The 15,953-nt window shown below is 45.1% G+C and overlaps 1 protein-coding gene across 2 annotated transcripts in view; it reads right to left on the reverse strand.

Moving 5' to 3' along the window:
• Positions 1-9,291: 9,291 nt before the first annotated feature.
• NSG2 (neuronal vesicle trafficking associated 2) overlaps positions 9,292-15,953 on the reverse strand; it is a 35,629-nt gene continuing 28,967 nt past the window's right edge. For both annotated transcript variants that reach the window (XM_072873011.1, XM_072873009.1), the window contains exons 3-4: positions 11,061-11,171; positions 9,292-9,484 (exon numbers count right to left, since the gene is read on the reverse strand). In XM_072873011.1, coding sequence (XP_072729112.1) covers positions 9,293-9,484; positions 11,061-11,171 — 303 coding nt within the window. In that variant the 3' untranslated portion in view covers position 9,292. The remainder of the gene's footprint in view (positions 9,485-11,060; positions 11,172-15,953) is intronic.

Consider the following 15,953-nt stretch of genomic DNA (forward strand, 5'->3'; position numbering starts at 1 on the left):
CTGCAGCCCAACATGGTTCATCAGTTTCCCTCGCATGGGGAAACTGAGGCAGGTATGTGCACGGTGCCGTGGTGTGGGGCTGTCACCATCACAGCCAGGACTGCAAGGTGGGTGTGCAGCCTGCGCACATGGGTGAGAAACATGATCCCATCGCTTTCCCCGAAAGACAAAAAAAAAAAAAAAAAGGTGAAGAATAAATAAATTAATTGCTCCATTCAGCATCAGCATCTCCCTCTCTCTCTCTCTTTGACCTGGCAGGAGAAGGAATAAATGTTTGTTATTTCTTTAACATGTTTTTAAAACCCAGTTCTTTTTTAACTACTTAGATGTCATAGATGTCATCATGCATAGATGTCATCAAACCAAGGATGGACTGTGGGCTGAATTACCTGTATTCCTGATGCTTAAAATGCGTCACCAGGCTGTAACCTGCTACAGAAATTCGCTGCAACTCTAAACTGATTAGCGGGTGGCTCTGTCTCACCCAGTGCCATTCATTTATTTATTTTAATAAACAAGAGCAAATTGTTATAGATAGCTGTGTCCTGTGCATTTTAATCAGGTGCAATATTAGCCATGCTGGCAGGGTGATGACCAAGGAAAATAGTCCTGGATACCCTTTGCTTTCTGAACTGACATTTCAATTCACTGCTTGCCCTGAGACACAACATGAGCTCAGGTACATGGGGCTTATTTTTCCTGCAGAGTTTATTTTCTCCTTATCGTATTTGACCACCACAGTATCTGCCATTTGCTGGAGAAAAGGACTGAAATAAATAAGCCCTTCCTGAGACTCCCTGGATAAACTGGGAAGCAGGGGCATGCAGTGCTGCTCGCTGCACGCCTCCCGGGGGCATCGAGTCATGGCAAGCGGGGGTCCTTTGTACAGCTGCAAATCCTCCGAGCTAATCACTTTAAAACCAGTTCACCTCCAACAGTGGTGCCCAGTGACCGGTTCAGGCTGGGGGTTTGTTTTCTCTCAGCCCCACCATATTCAGGAATCTCTCGGCCCTTGGGCGAGTTATTTCACCTCCATGCAGGTATTGCTCCTGCTTCCTTTGACCACCCACCCGCTCTCTTCAATCACATTTTTCTGAGGCACTGTCTTTTTGTAGCGTGTTTGTAGAGGCTGCAGCACAGGGAAACCCTGAGTTTACTGAGAACCTTCAGGTTTTCCTCTATGCAGCAATAAGGCAGATATGGGGCCCACAAAAAGTAGTATAAGGCCCATTTCTTTAATAGCAGTAAATCCACACAGAATTAGTTCTAGCAGGTGGATTATGGCTGTATGTCCCTTAAAGTAATAATAATAGTAATGGGAGGAGGTGTTTTCCTGAAAATATACTTACGGTTTACCAGAGTTGCCTCTTTTCGCTCATATGTGGATTTTTGTGGGGAGCACTCGTGTGTGTACGGCTAGACGAATGCATGCCATGCACACCCACACATGCACACCAGCAGAGGTGCCAGTGAACAGCCTGGCTGTGCCCTTCCATATGGCCTCCAAAGACAGCAGCCGCTCGTCGTTTCGGTCTCTCAGACTCTGATGGTGCACACAAACCCTTGCAGTCCTGCTGCGGTTTTAATGGGTCTCAACTTTTCACAGAAGCAACCACCAATACCTATGAAATATCAGCTGTTGTAGGGACCCGAATGTTTTATTTCCTCCTCCCCTTCATACTCTCCTGCCCTTTCTCGCGTCCCTCCATCAGGCAGGTTATTAGTATGTGTCTGTGCGAAAATCAACAGCTTCTCCATCATGTGCATGTCAAAATACTAGAAATAAAAGGGCTGAAGAGATGGCAAGTCATCCCTCTTTTATAGGCAGTCACCGCTGTGCCTCACAGATTGAACGCAGCAGGGAAAAGCAACAAAACCCTGGTGCTGAATAAGGAACAGAATAGATTTTTCTCCCTTTCTTTGTTTATTTAGTTTGAGGAGGTTAAAGTGGCATGTTTTGCTTTTTTTAAAAAAAAAAACCCCACACTTCATTGTCATTTTTTCAAGCAAGGTCAAGACACAGAAGTAAGCAGATAATGGGGTATGTTGCAAGATGGGGTGACAGCACAGATGTGGAGCGTGCACAGATTAATGTCATTTGTATGAGCCAAAGACTTTAACATCTTAATTACTCATCTTAAGGTCTCAGTGATTATGCCAATTGATCAAAACCATCAGAAAAATGCCTTCTCAAGGGATAACGTGGAGGAAGGAGAGAATGCTACATCTTTAAAGGTTAAGTGACTGCAACACCTCCATGAACTGTAGCCTGAGTCAGCTCATGCTAAACAGCGATGCCGGAGCCCCACGGGACCCCGCTTCTGCTGACACTGCCTCTTTCTCAGCAAAAATCATAAACCCACTTCTCTCCCTCTGTTATTCTCTTCTAGACCTTCAGCCTGAGGATCAGATTGAGAAAAAATGTTTCCTCTGAAATACCCATTACTTGCAGCATCAAACCAAACCTCTATTCAAATGAGCTTGTGCAACCTGTAACCTGCTCTTAGGCATTAGCACCCGACAGCTAATGAGGTTGCATTTGAAATGCTGATCCTGCTTAAATGCATGGAGCAGTCCACATCAAATCATTGCCATGTGTGTTTGCCTGCATCCTCCTTGCAGAGTCCCCAGGGATCCTTTCCTGTTACAGGAGTACAGAAATGACCACGGCTCCTCTACAATAACAGCTGAGAGTCTGCAAAACAAAATGGTGCCTCCAATAAGCTGTGTGTTGGGGAGACGACCCATAAAACGGCATGATGAGGGCTCATTTACAGCCCTGCGCGTGTGAGGTAGCTGGAGTTTGCTCAAGGTACTCATATGAGAAAAGTGTTGGAAATGTTGGTGGGTCAAAAGTTTTTGGAAAAAGACAGGTTCAGCTTCCCCTTCATTAATGACTTTATGAAAACATATCTGAAAAAAATGTTGGGTTTTTTTTGCTCTTTAGGTACTTTCATTACTACCACTCTAATTTTGAAATTCCCTTCACATTTATTTTGGGGTTTTTTTTCTTTAACATTTATACTTGTAAATTCCCAAAGATGCTCCAGCTCTACTACAAAAATTATATTTTCAGCAGAAGAAATTATCTTATTCCACTCCCCCCTGCAACAATTCCTTTTTTCTTGATGGCAGGGGGGAGTTGTTTTTCCAGTGAGCCAAAGCTCCATAATTCACACAGTAATTCTACTGGCTGCTATAAAAATAGCCACATCTTCCCAGTGGATTAAGCTGTCTTGCACACCAGACTAGCCAGTCCGGACCTCTGCCAAATGCTATATTTACATTTCCAAACTAGAATCTGTTTCTAATATATTTTTATGGGGAGTTTTGACCCTTTATATTTATTGTTAATGAGCTTTCATCTCTATAATAGCCTTTCATCCCAAAGGATCCTGAAGAGTAATTGTAATAACCTGGCATACAAAATATACACCGAAATCAATTTACCCACCATTGAAATGTAGCCATGACTGGAGGGGCTCAGAATAAGCGACTGTTTAGCAGAAACCTGTGCAATGCTGCAGTGTTGTTTCCATTTGAGTGACAGGGCGAGCTAATTACCTGTGCCGGCTGTTGTCCAGACGAGCAGGGTTCACCCACAGGCCTGCAAAGCAGCTTGTGGATAAGATATTTAGTGACTGCGAGGGCTTTGGAGCTTGGGTTTTTGAGTTGTTGAAAGGCCACCAGTAGCTGCACACTTATCCAGCTGGGAGATGGAACTGGTGGAGCCCCCAGCATCGGTCCCTGCAGAGACCTGCTGCCACCATAGCATTCAAGCAGTGGCTGGAAAGCTGCTGGCAGAAGCTGGCATCATCGCTGGGCATCGCTCCTCTTGCCACAGCAGACAGTACCTCGGGTTTGCACTGTGTGCTTAAGCACCCTGCTGGCATGGACCTACTGACTCTGAAGGAGAGCTGGGCTTGCTGTGACTTAGCAGCCCCGCATAGCATGAGCTTGGCTCTTTTTAACCCCCAGGACTGTGAAGGGCTAGACTCTCCCTGGCCATTTGCAGCTGGCGAACTCTGGCCTTCAATAAGCCATGCCGATGGAGGAGGGCAGGGGAGTGGTAAATAATGTCACCATCAATCACTGATTGGCACGGGGAAGCCTCAGCACGCGATTCATCTAAAACGCCGCCGCCACTGCCCGAGTGGTGTAAATATTTTATTAATGGCTGCCTCAGTTTGCAGTGTTTTCATTATTGCTCGCATCAGTAGTGCTCACGCTTTGTATTATCAGCAAGGGAAGCCACAGGGCGTCTTGTTTCCGACCCCCCGCCCCTGCGCTAATGGGGACTGCCGGCAGCTGCAGCAGCCCCTCCACGCAGGCAGGAGCCCTTGGCGGAGGGAAGCGATGCACATCCCCAGCAGCCGGTTCCTGCACCGGCAGCGGGCTCAAGCTAGGCAATCCCGTCATGTCAGAGCAGGGCAGGGCACTGGCCATGCCAGGATGAACCGTGTAACCTGCTGTTAAGAGGCTTTTCCATTTCTTCTTGCTCTGCTTTTACCATTCACAGTCTGCAGGACAAAAGCCTCTTCAGCACTAATCCTGCCCAACCTTTCCCAGTGACAAGAGTTCAGGCATAATGCCAATGCCAATGATAAATGCCATTATCACCTTCCTGTACTTCAACTTGCTGTGGATTATTTTCCATGACGGAGCAAACCACAACCCATCAAATGACTTATCAGCCACCCTCCTGAGTAAAGTAAAATTCTCAATCAAAAGGATTTTACCTTTCTTTTGCCCCTCGAGGGGCACCAGTACACGTGAGAAAGGGACCTGAGTACCAGAGACCCCTGATTTTGCTGGGCACTCATCCAGTGCGCTCAGTGGGATCCCTGTAATGCCCCTGCCACTGCACAGCATTTCAAAAAAGCAAAGGCAAAAGAGATGGAAGGAAAGAGCCTTCCCTTCCCCCGTCCCCTCCCGTAAGTCATTTTCTCTGGCCTATTTTACAGGAACTGAAAATCTATTAGAGGAATAGCTTAATCCGGTTTGACTGTAATAATTAGGGTGCTTTAAAAAACCCTGACTAATCGTATAAAATGTGACTGTAGACAGTTCAGTGCACGACCCTTACACTTATCACTTGAGGTATTATTACAAACCAGAAACAGCTGGCAAGCATGGAGGAGGATAAAGGGGGGGGGACGGAATTCACATGCAAAGGGATAGGGACTGTTCCTTTTCTGATCTTGTAACAGAGGCACTGGCGGCACCTTGAGCTGTCTTTCTAACGTGGATCCAAAGCATGAGGTCACCTCCAAGACCCTGGACAGACACATCTGTTTTCGCCAGTGGTGCACCCCGCCAGCCCTGGGGTCCTGCCGTCGGCACCTCCTTTTCTCACACTCTTTTTGCAGGCAGTCCAAGAGGATTTGAATCAGTGGTGGAGCGATTACCCTTGGGGCATGCTGCAGTCAGCAGATGTTTGTAGCAACAATGGGCAGCTTTTCTAAAACAAGACAGTCTGTATTAGTCAAGCAGAATATAGTGCTTTAGGGTCACTGAGTTACAACAGAAAAGCAATGCTTGCTTCCATGTCTTGGCTGGTAGCAATCTCTTTTTCTCTTGCTCTCAATCTTTCTCAGGCTCCAATAGCCACAATTTCTTCCTTCCCTTCCCCAGCCTAGGCTGGGGGCAGCTGAGTTCCCATCACACCTTTAGTAAAGCTATTTTTTTCCACATGTTCTGCCAGTCATTCTACAGGATTGCTGCCTGTTTGGGATGCCCTTGTACCTGCAAGATGAGCTCATTCATGTGCTGACACTTCTTGTTCATCCCTTCCTACCACTCCAGCCAGGACAAACAAACAGTCCAGGCACCCACCTCCTGCATGACTGTCTCAGAACAGAAATCAACTCTTCCAGTCCCAGTGGCCCAAAAGCATATTTTGGTGGAGAATTCAAAATGTGAGCCCACTGCAGTAATCTAGTATAATGCAGAAGATCGCCCAAAGGGACTCATGCTTTAGCAGGGTCAGTCACAGATGAAGACGTTGGAGCTGACTTGACTTGGCCATCACATAACGTTGAGAGAAGCACTGGGAAGGCTCTTGTTCATCAGTACCGTTCAGAGCTGAGACTGAGCCCTTGCCCAGACACTAGCTCACAAAACCACTACTCGGTAGAGCCAGTCAGGCGCTTTAGACTTCACAGAGAGATGACAGCCAGGATGAGACTGTACTATCACCAATACACTATTTTAATTAGCATTGAAAACAGATGATCAACCTTGAAGGAGGCTTTTAAAGACTGAAATAATAAGAGGATGTACTACAATTTCAATTTACTCTCTCTCTTACTGTGATTAAAATACGTGGTTGATCTTGGAAGTTCTCCTGCAGCTTGTACAAAAACCGTAATAACAACATTCACAGTAATGGAACTTGCAGATGGAGTTGGGTTGTTTGGTTTCTTTTGCTCTCCCATGAGTCTTCCTTGGGTCTTTTATTTTCCATTCTGCTCCATACAGATTTTGATCTTTCCTTTATTAAATAGGAATGGTTATTCCCACTGACTCACTTATCTAATAACAGCTAGAACCTTTTAATTCAAATGATTTGATTCCTGGGTTTTTTCGATTAAAGTAAACATACGGTTAGAGTATTACTGGGAGAGTGGCAATAGAAATACCATGGTCAAATTATCCTGTGACTCAATTCTGCAAAGCGCGCTGAATCCCTTTTAATACATTTCACAAGTACTCGGTGGTGACCTCTAACACCAGAGTGGTTTCTGTCCTACAGTAGCTCAATTTCACAACTCTGAATACTTTTTTTTGGAAGGAAAGCCATCCAAAAGCTTTTTATAAAACATTCTTTAGCCTTTGGGAATGAGCTAATTTAATGCCAGGGTATCATTCCATTTCAGAGAGTTGAAGGACTTGGGGAAACACAATCTGCTTTCTGAACAATGTGAGATGAATATAGTTGTGGTATCATTAGAAAGCAAGCTGCAGAGTTTAGGTACGGAGCTCAACTTTTTCAAAGTTCAGCTGTGGCTCTTGGTTTGTCAGCTGTATTTCCCTGCAGCGCTGTTTTTGTAACAGACCCTCTGAAGGAGCTTGCTCCAGCATAGATGAACACTTGCATTGGGGGTAGATGGCAAAGGAGACATTGCTGCCAGCCAAAGCTTCTATCATTCGTTGGCCTTAAAATGGGAATGGAGGGGAGGTCCCTCCATAAAGTCAAGAATCACCAATAGAAAGCATCTCCACTTGCTTTGAAGACCAGCTTGGTTTTAATTACTCTTTTTCTATTTGCAATTGAAAAATGGGCAGGAACATAGGGAATAAGCCCCCAGTGATTAAAGGGGAAAATAGCAAGCTCTGAAAATGCCTCCTGAAAGCCAGAGTCACCTCGGTCCCGTGCAAAGGTGCAGTCTCCGCTGCAGCCACACTCGGCAGCACCAGGCACGCACACATCACCACCCGCCACCTCCCAGCCCACAGCACAAGTCACCAAAAAAAACCTGCTGGAGCCACAGAGACGCTCAGTCACATCTAGCTTTATTTTAATCCCGTCAGAAAAGTTCAAGAATTACACCAAAAAATACTTCAGTCTCTGCTACCTACTGACAAAAAATACACCACAAAATTATAAACTGTTCAGTGGTTTGCTGGAGTTTTGATTGTTGGTGGAGGGGGTGGTTTGTACATTTTGAGTGAGAAATGAATTTACAGGTGGAAGGGGAAGGAAGGATAGGAAATCAGACAATGGCTTTTGGCACTACATTTTTAGCTACACTATACAGTTATTTATCATGATGCCTGTTAGGACTGAGGAGTTCTGCCCTCATTTACACCCTCTAGTGTCTATGTATGCGAAATGGAGGACAAAACTGCCCAATGCAGGGGAAGAAGGGGCCAGTTCCTAATTTCCATTCCAGTCTAGCCACAAATCTGAAAAAGCAGCCTTAGTCAAATGTGAACCTTGCCCTCCCTGTGCACTCTGCTCCTGCTGCTCAGTCTCACCCTGCCTGTACTACTGAGGAGCAGAGTTGCTTTGCAGCAACAGCTTGCAGCTCTGAAAAAAGAGAATCCTTTTTTTTTTTTTTTTTTTTTTTAAATCCCACCAGTCTGCACTAATTGCACATGCCATTTGGGGGTAGAGGATGTTTTACATTGGCCAGGACTGGATTAAGCTTGGGGTCTGGTCTGTGTTTGCAAGCAGAGATTTGATGGGACCCTTATACTCTGGCGCATGCTATGGCCATCCCTCTCTAATTACCTAGAATGACATTAAATACTGAAGTATCTAAAATTGAAGGAGGGAAGCAGGAGCATCCCACTTCATGGATGAGGGAAAATTAGGGGCTGAAAAGTTAGAGGCTTAATACTGTTCTATACTATTGCCACTCTTGAGAGGCTCCTCAATTTATAACGGCATTTCTTTGTCTCTTGCTGACCCTCCAGAGGGAGGTCCCAAAGGATGAAGCCTCATGTAACTTGCCAAAGGTCATGCAGGAAATCTGTGCCAGCAGCAGAAATAAAGCCCTGATCTCCTGACTCCTAGCCAGATGCTCAGGAGTATATTCTTGATCTCGCTATGGCAGCCTCTGTCTGCTTCCATCCTGCTCCATTCCCAAATGCCAACCAGGATTTCAGCCTCAGAGCCCAGCCAAGATCACCAGCACAGCGGTGGCTCATTACAAATGCCTACATCTTTCTGGATTTACTTAGGCCACTGTGCAGGGCTGTGTGTGCATGTGTGTTTGCACATGTGTATGTTTGAGGGAGGAGGAGATGCTTGTATTTCTGTATCAGCGAATTAACACTGAAGCTAGATTCAATTTGACAGCAACATATCCCCCCTTTGGCAAGCTAAACAACATCACAATGTCTTTGTAACAGGTTCTCTCTACCCTCTCTCTCGAAAGGATTTCAGTTGTTCCTTCACTGCATGTTAAGCCATGTCACAGCTTTCCAGCAATGATAAACTTTGCGGGATTCTCTTTGCTGCTTTTATCTTCTCTGGCTGTTTATCTAATTTGCTTTTTTTGTTTTTTAATTTCTTTTTCTAACAAATAGTTAAGCAATGGTTTAAAAATATTTTTACATCGTAAGGTACAGTCAACATCAAACATGCCTTTGTACAAGAGCTCGACTCGATTACAAATCAACGAGAACAATGCACGAAAAGAAATATCCATTAAGATGACTCCTGCACTTGGGTTTTATTTATTCCTGTCGTGCTGTTAGCACAGCACCCTCAGCTAGAGCAATGCAGTATAGACATGGTGGTGTCCCCCCACCCTCCCACTTTGCCCATCACCACTTGTTAACTTTAATGACCTTCTGTCTTGGCAGCCTTGGCTTCATGGTTTACCGATCCTGAAGACAGCCAGGGCGATACGGCCCGGGAGCTGGTCTGCTTGGCCATGCTGTAGTGGCTGATGACAGTGTAGAACCTGCCCCGGGAGTTGGAATCCTGTGCCGAGTAGTATGCGTCCAGTGAGGCCGGGATGCACCGCTTGTGCTGGAAAGGGGAAGAAAGCAAAGGAAGTAAAGAGTGGTCCCGTCAGCCTCAGGTTCTCACTTTAAAAATCTCAGGGTTAGCTGTTTGCATGGATGACGTTTGACTCAGACTTGCTGCAGTGAGAGCGTCTGCTGCACAGCCCCGACTGCCTTCCAGCGCTGTGGGAATGCACAAAGTTTAGAGTCAGGCAGCAGCCTTCAAACCTGTTGCTATTGGCAACCCTGATTGCAGGCTGATTTCATCCATGGATGGGAAATGGAGACTGTAAAATGAAGGTCTGACTGCTTTGGTACATTACTGGCATGCACAGAGACCGAGGCCCCTTGCTGGAGTCCTAGCAGGGCTGGCTGAGCAGCTCTTATCACATGCTGGACTGAAAGCTCTGTAGAGCGAAGTCCAGAATTAATCCTCAGACAAGTAGAGGACAGGCAAAGGCAGAGTAAGCTGCTTACGTGCTGCTCTGTAACAGTGTGTTATCTCTGACCTGTAGGACAACCACCTCGGTCGGGGATGGTAGGAAGCGTAGCCCAACTGGCCAGCCCTTGTCAGAGCTTCTTGTCTGTGCAGACACTGCCCATGTATCTCCGCTGTGCTAGTGCGGACACTTGTGTGCTAAGAACTGCACAGATAAAACAATTTGCTTTGCAACAGCCGTAAGAGAGCAATCAAATGGTAACAAATGTCGGACCAGTTGGTATTCACTGGAGTCGAAGTAGCACCAAGGACACAAAGGGCCCCAGGTACAATTATTATTAAATTATGATATACCCCAACTCCCAGTTCAATGTGACTAGCTGAAATCTGAGTCCAAAACCTTTGATCTTTTCAGAAGTTCAGGTTTGGATCTGATTCTGAAATTCATGACTCTGTCCTAACTTCATTTTTATATAACCTAAGAGAATAATTCACAATGACTAATACACCAATATCCTTACTCTATTTTCCAGCCCACAGACTATCCCCAGTGTGGTCAAGACTCCTGTGAGTTTAAGAGTTTATTCACAGTAAGGAGTCAGTGAACTATTTTGCAAACTTTTTTTTTTTTTTTTAAATCTCACCAGACCAGGCAAATAGTTCTCTTTGAATATTCAATATAAAATCACTGGGCAGTGGGGTTTCAGCAATTAAGTTACATGGTTTTGTTCTTGATAGAGGCTCAAAAGCACCTAAAAATTAACTACATGGCAAATCGGGATTTCTTTCACAAAGGACACATGTGCCAGCACTCTGGGAGTTTGCTTTGCATTAAAATGTATGCCAGTAAACCTCAGTCACTTGAACGTGTGGGAAGCAAATGTGGGATTCCAGCTGCAATAAATCCATTCACAAATATGAGGGATTGTTCCTGAACATCTGTCTGTAGTGTTCACCAAATGCTAATCCCAACAATTACAGTGTAACAGTAGCTGATGGAGGCAGATGCAAGTCCACGTTTCCCATAACACTGTTCCTACTTCAATACATTCTTGCCAAATGTTCTGTTGGGCCTGGTCAAAAAAGCAGACTAGACTGTAACCATGTAGTCAATTAGAGTCTATCATTATCTCAGGCAATTCATCCGCCTGAAGTTTCTTACCTTATAAACAAATCCATCTGGGCAACTGTGGTCGTAAGTAAAGGCTTTGTATACCACAAGAAACACTATGCAGGCAAGGAATGCAAGAGCCAGACTTATGAGAATAGTGACCTACAAAAGAGGGATAATGTTACTCTACATATGTTAAAATGGCATATGAGCAACCTCATAATTCAATGACTTATAGTAACAGCCATCCTAACAGACTGCAGTCTTCACTCCACTGTGCAGTACTTAACTAAGCATGGTAATTGAATGAATGCTAGATCCAATAGCCCTGAATTCTCACATCATTTCCATTCCCCCACAGACCTTCAGGAGTGCACATTCCTGTGTTTAACCCCTTGCAAATGTATGGATTTTGCTCAGGCATTTGGTGTTCTCGGAGGCTTTGTGTTCCCATGCTCTCAGCTATTCAACCGGCAGCATCACCTGCTGGCCCAGCAGGATCCACCAGCAGCCAGAGTCCATGTTCCGGGTCTAATCTGTGCAGCTGAGCTGCCTTATAACCATGGAGAGATCCTGCTTTTCTGATAGCAGAGGTAGGTGAGCAGGTAGGAAGAATGAAGCCTTTGTAGCACACATACCTTCGTGCGTTCTGGGTGATGTGACAAGGATAAGTTGTGCCTCAAGTACCTTGCAGAAGGGAGGGTGGGAGAAAGGGAATCCTTCTCCATTTATCAAAGCTGTAGAAGGAGAATACCCACTGACAAAGCTCAGGACGTAAATCCTGCAGCATGTCCAACAGCAGATGCCAGTGTTGGAGGTACCAGACACAATACCCTCTTTGGGGCTCAAATATTCCCCCTCTCCTCATTCCCAAGCAGGTTACTTTGCTGCACCATTCTGTTTCTTTGCTGTAGCTCTCTCCTCTCCAGCCCTTCCAGATCCCTCTTAAATAGTTCATTCGACAGCAAGTTTTCTGGCCCCATTCAGATGTCTGGACTGATTTTAGCTTAGCTGTGTCCTCCCTAAGGACTGAGCAATAGTCCCAAATGCACTCTCGTTCTCCCCTTCCCTGAAGCTTTCTTGGTCCCAGCTGGTAATTCTGCAAATGCAGCATAAATGGCTCTGGACTTCTACTGCCTAAATTACAGCAACCCATCCTGTCAAGACTGCTGTCTCACACTGATCTGGATTGGCATGAAAAAAAATCATAATCCCTGGGGCTCCAGTGTTACCATGCAAACTAGAGTTCCTAATCAAATGAACTCACTTACAGAGATGATGGGGGTGGGAACAGCAGTAGGGGAAACATCTAAAGCTGTTGCATGGCCAGCAGCATGGGGAGGGAGCTGCAGCAGCTCCCCAGCTTGCTCTGGCTCGCTGGGACTGAGCACCAGCAGTACGCATTTTGCAGGATATTTGCCTGCATGAGGAAGGGTCTGCAATGTTCCTGTGCTTGGTGAGCCTGTGAGAGCTCATGCTGAAGAAGTACCTACAGCAAATGGGTTTACAGGAGGGATAGCAATCAATGAGGCTTTTTCCTACCCACAACCTCAATCTGTTTGCTTCAGAACCCCACTTTCTCATCAGGGCACCAGAAGCTGAGCCCAGGGCTGCAAATTTTCCCTGGTCACATCAAAAGCCATCCACTGAGAGAACCACAATGGTAGGACGTGGCAAGGACTGTGTGCCTGACCCCAGCTAATGCCCCTGCATGCAGGCATGCTACCACCATACCATGCATGTGCTCATCCTCCAAAACATGCCCCCGTCCCAGTATCAGGGCTGCACCTACCTGTACTAAGGCAATCATTACAATTTACTGCACCAGCAAGGAAGAGACACAAATTTTTCAGCTCCATCTAGTCATTCAGGGTTCATCCACCCTTTTGTTGTTACAGTTATGTCACAATCCTCTTTGTTTTCTTGTATGGGTGTTCAAGGAAATTGAATAGTAGGTATAGGCAGAAGTTGTTCCTTAACTAATGTAGGAGACTGCTGATGGTAGAAAGTGGGGAAATACAGAGATAATTCCTACAGTATACTGGACAGGCTTGTCAGGAAGAGCAGCTAATAAAGAGCAAGCTGGCCACATCTCAGAATTCATCAATACAATATTATTAATATAACAATAACATTATGTAATATTATATCAATAAAGATATACTAATTGCTTAATATTGGTTTACACTGAATTTTGCTCTAATTCTCTCCTTCAGTCATTGTAGCAGCTGTAATTCTGAGAACCTGTATGACATGCAATCCCCACACAGACTCAAAGGGGCCACTGTAATTGCTTGCAGTGCAGGAAAAGACTTCTCATCCTCATCAATCCTGCAGAAAGATTCACTGCCTGATGAGATGTATTCCTACATCTCACACAGCACATTGGGACTATTACTCAGAGAAGCTAAAGCAGCCCTGGCAATGCCACCTGCAATGCTGGAAGACCCAGAGATACAATTTTGGTGGCTGTTTTAAGACAAAAAGAAAGAGTGAAAGTAAATCTGCATGTATGGTGTTAAATCTGACCCAACACATCCCATTCAAAAGTCAGGAAAGACAGAGGTGTGGAGACTATATCTAGCAGGAGAGATTCATAAGTTCATTGTTAAGTCAGAATATATTAGAATAAAGTATAAAAAGGTAAGAAAATTGGGGCTAACAGGCTTTTCCAGTGATGAACAGTTCACTGAAGCCCCGACCTGCCTTTTAGAATAACTGCTCATATTAACCTCCTCCTTGGGGCCTAATCTGCTGCAAAATGGGTCAATTAGGCAAAAGGCAGCTGCAGAGGGAGAAGCACTTACTGCTGGATCTCATCAGAGAACATGTGTAAGAGAGTCCTGGTGTGCTGAAAAGGTAGCTGGTAGGAAAGGAGTACAGTTGTATGAATTGCACTAGTCTGACCAAGAAAATATGGGCTCCACCTCCTCTCCATCAAAGCACACTTGCCTGCAAGTTTGCATAGAAATATTTCAGACCAGCTTTATGGTAGCCCATGGGTTCCCAGCCTGGGGAAGCCATGTCCCTTTTCATAGTGCTGAAGAGGAAGAAGTCTCAGTTGGATTCAAGGCATACGGGAATGGAATTTGCCATGATTTCTGCCCCCAAAAGAAGTCATATTACACCTGAAAAAATGAAAATAAAAGTTACTTTGAAAAAGTAGTCAAAAGGAGAGACTTCCTGGATTTTTATACCAACACTCTCTACTTTTTCCAACAGGAGACCTGGGAAAAAAGACCCCTCTCCAAAAAGACCCATCACAGCCCAGCTCTGGCAGGCCAATGTGGAAGAGCATTTCCCTCTGTAGAATATATGTTCATCAACTCTTCCCCATTTAAAAGGGGAGCATGTTAGGCCCGGTACTTCCTCCAATAACAATTTATGTAGTAATACAAAGATGACAATGACACAAGTGCCCTTTGAGGTTAGTTTGAAGGCACTAAAGCAAGACATACATCTTGCTCTACAAAAGCCAATGCTTAGAGGGCAGCCCTGGCTAGAAATTCAGAAAATAAGAAATGCTCAGCTCTCCACTTTGGTTGCTCTGCCCTAAATACAATGTACAATGAAAAAAGAAATCTTGCTTGGGTTAAGCTGAAGGAACAAACTTGTGCTCAAGGCAAAGGAAGAGACAAAGGGCAATGATATTACACCAAATGCCACCTGGGAATGCATAGAGCGTAACTCTTGTTCCTGAGAAATAAGAAGCTGCTCATCGTCTAGCTTTCTTTAGTAAATACAACCTTCATCATCAGGGCTAGCAACAGCCACATACCAGCAGGATGCATACACCCTGTGCTATGATTCCTTCTGCCCTAATGCCTACCTGGTTCCTTTCTCCCTCTCTGCATTCCTATTATTTCCTCCATCCCAGAGGGATCCCTCAGGGCTGACTGCACCCAGAGAAGAGGCTGTGAAAGGGGAATATCCCTGAACTGTCAGATGTCTCCCTCACCCGGAATGACTCTGTCTGCCTTCCCCAAGAGTTGCGACCAAAGTTGCTTTGAAGGCTTCTCACTCTGAGCCCGTTAAAATGGCCAAGTTCTTCCTTTAGCCTTCAGAAAAAGAAAGAAATGAGCTGTCTGGAGCAAGAATGAATGTCCCTTCTTTTGTTAAATCCCATGTACACGTACAGCCTATGGAAATGACCATTAGTAATGCGATTTGACTGGTTCCTTTCCTCTTGTCTGCCCACTGAGCCCCTAAAAATAATAAATTCCCCTCTGCTCTGTTGCTCTGCTCTGGCAAAGTGCTGACACCCAATTCATTACCTCCTAGGAGCAGGTCCCTCCACTGAGCTCTCCCCTCCCTTCAGGGTGTAATTGAGCCCATTCTCACCTCCCTCCTGCCCTTCCATGCACTTGCAAAATTACAGCGTGACACAATATTACACATGATGATACATAGTGTAAAACTGCTCTGGGATGAAATGTCACATAAGATGTTAAAACCCAGAGGAAAGGGAAGAAAAATCCACCCTCAGATATTTTGCCACGCCAGAGCTAAAATCCACCTCTCTAGCTACTCCAGAGCATACAAAGCTTCATTAACATTCAAACACCAAAGAATCACAGAGCAGTAATACCTAATAAACCTCCACTTTTTTTTATGATTAACATGAACCTTGGCAGTCTCTAAGCAATATAAACACTCACAGAGGGGAAATAAAATTTAGTGAGCAGATAAAACCTAGAAGTGCTGCAGGCATGAATCTGTCACGTGTGACTGCTCGAGTGGGTAAAAGAAGGGGGGGATTCGCCTGCCCCTTCCCCAAAGTCTTATATGGTTCCCAAAGGTTCCCTTAAAAGGGGAGTATCTGCTGGAATGGAGAAGAGAGAACATCATTACCATACCAAAAACTCCCCATCCTCCACAGAACATGGAAAGACGCCCTTAGCATCAGTGAAAGATGATGTCAACCTCTCATCAACGACAGCACAC

Source organism: Ciconia boyciana, chromosome 9 (assembly GCF_034638445.1).
Source record: "Ciconia boyciana chromosome 9, ASM3463844v1, whole genome shotgun sequence".
NCBI classification, from domain to species: domain Eukaryota; kingdom Metazoa; phylum Chordata; class Aves; order Ciconiiformes; family Ciconiidae; genus Ciconia; species Ciconia boyciana.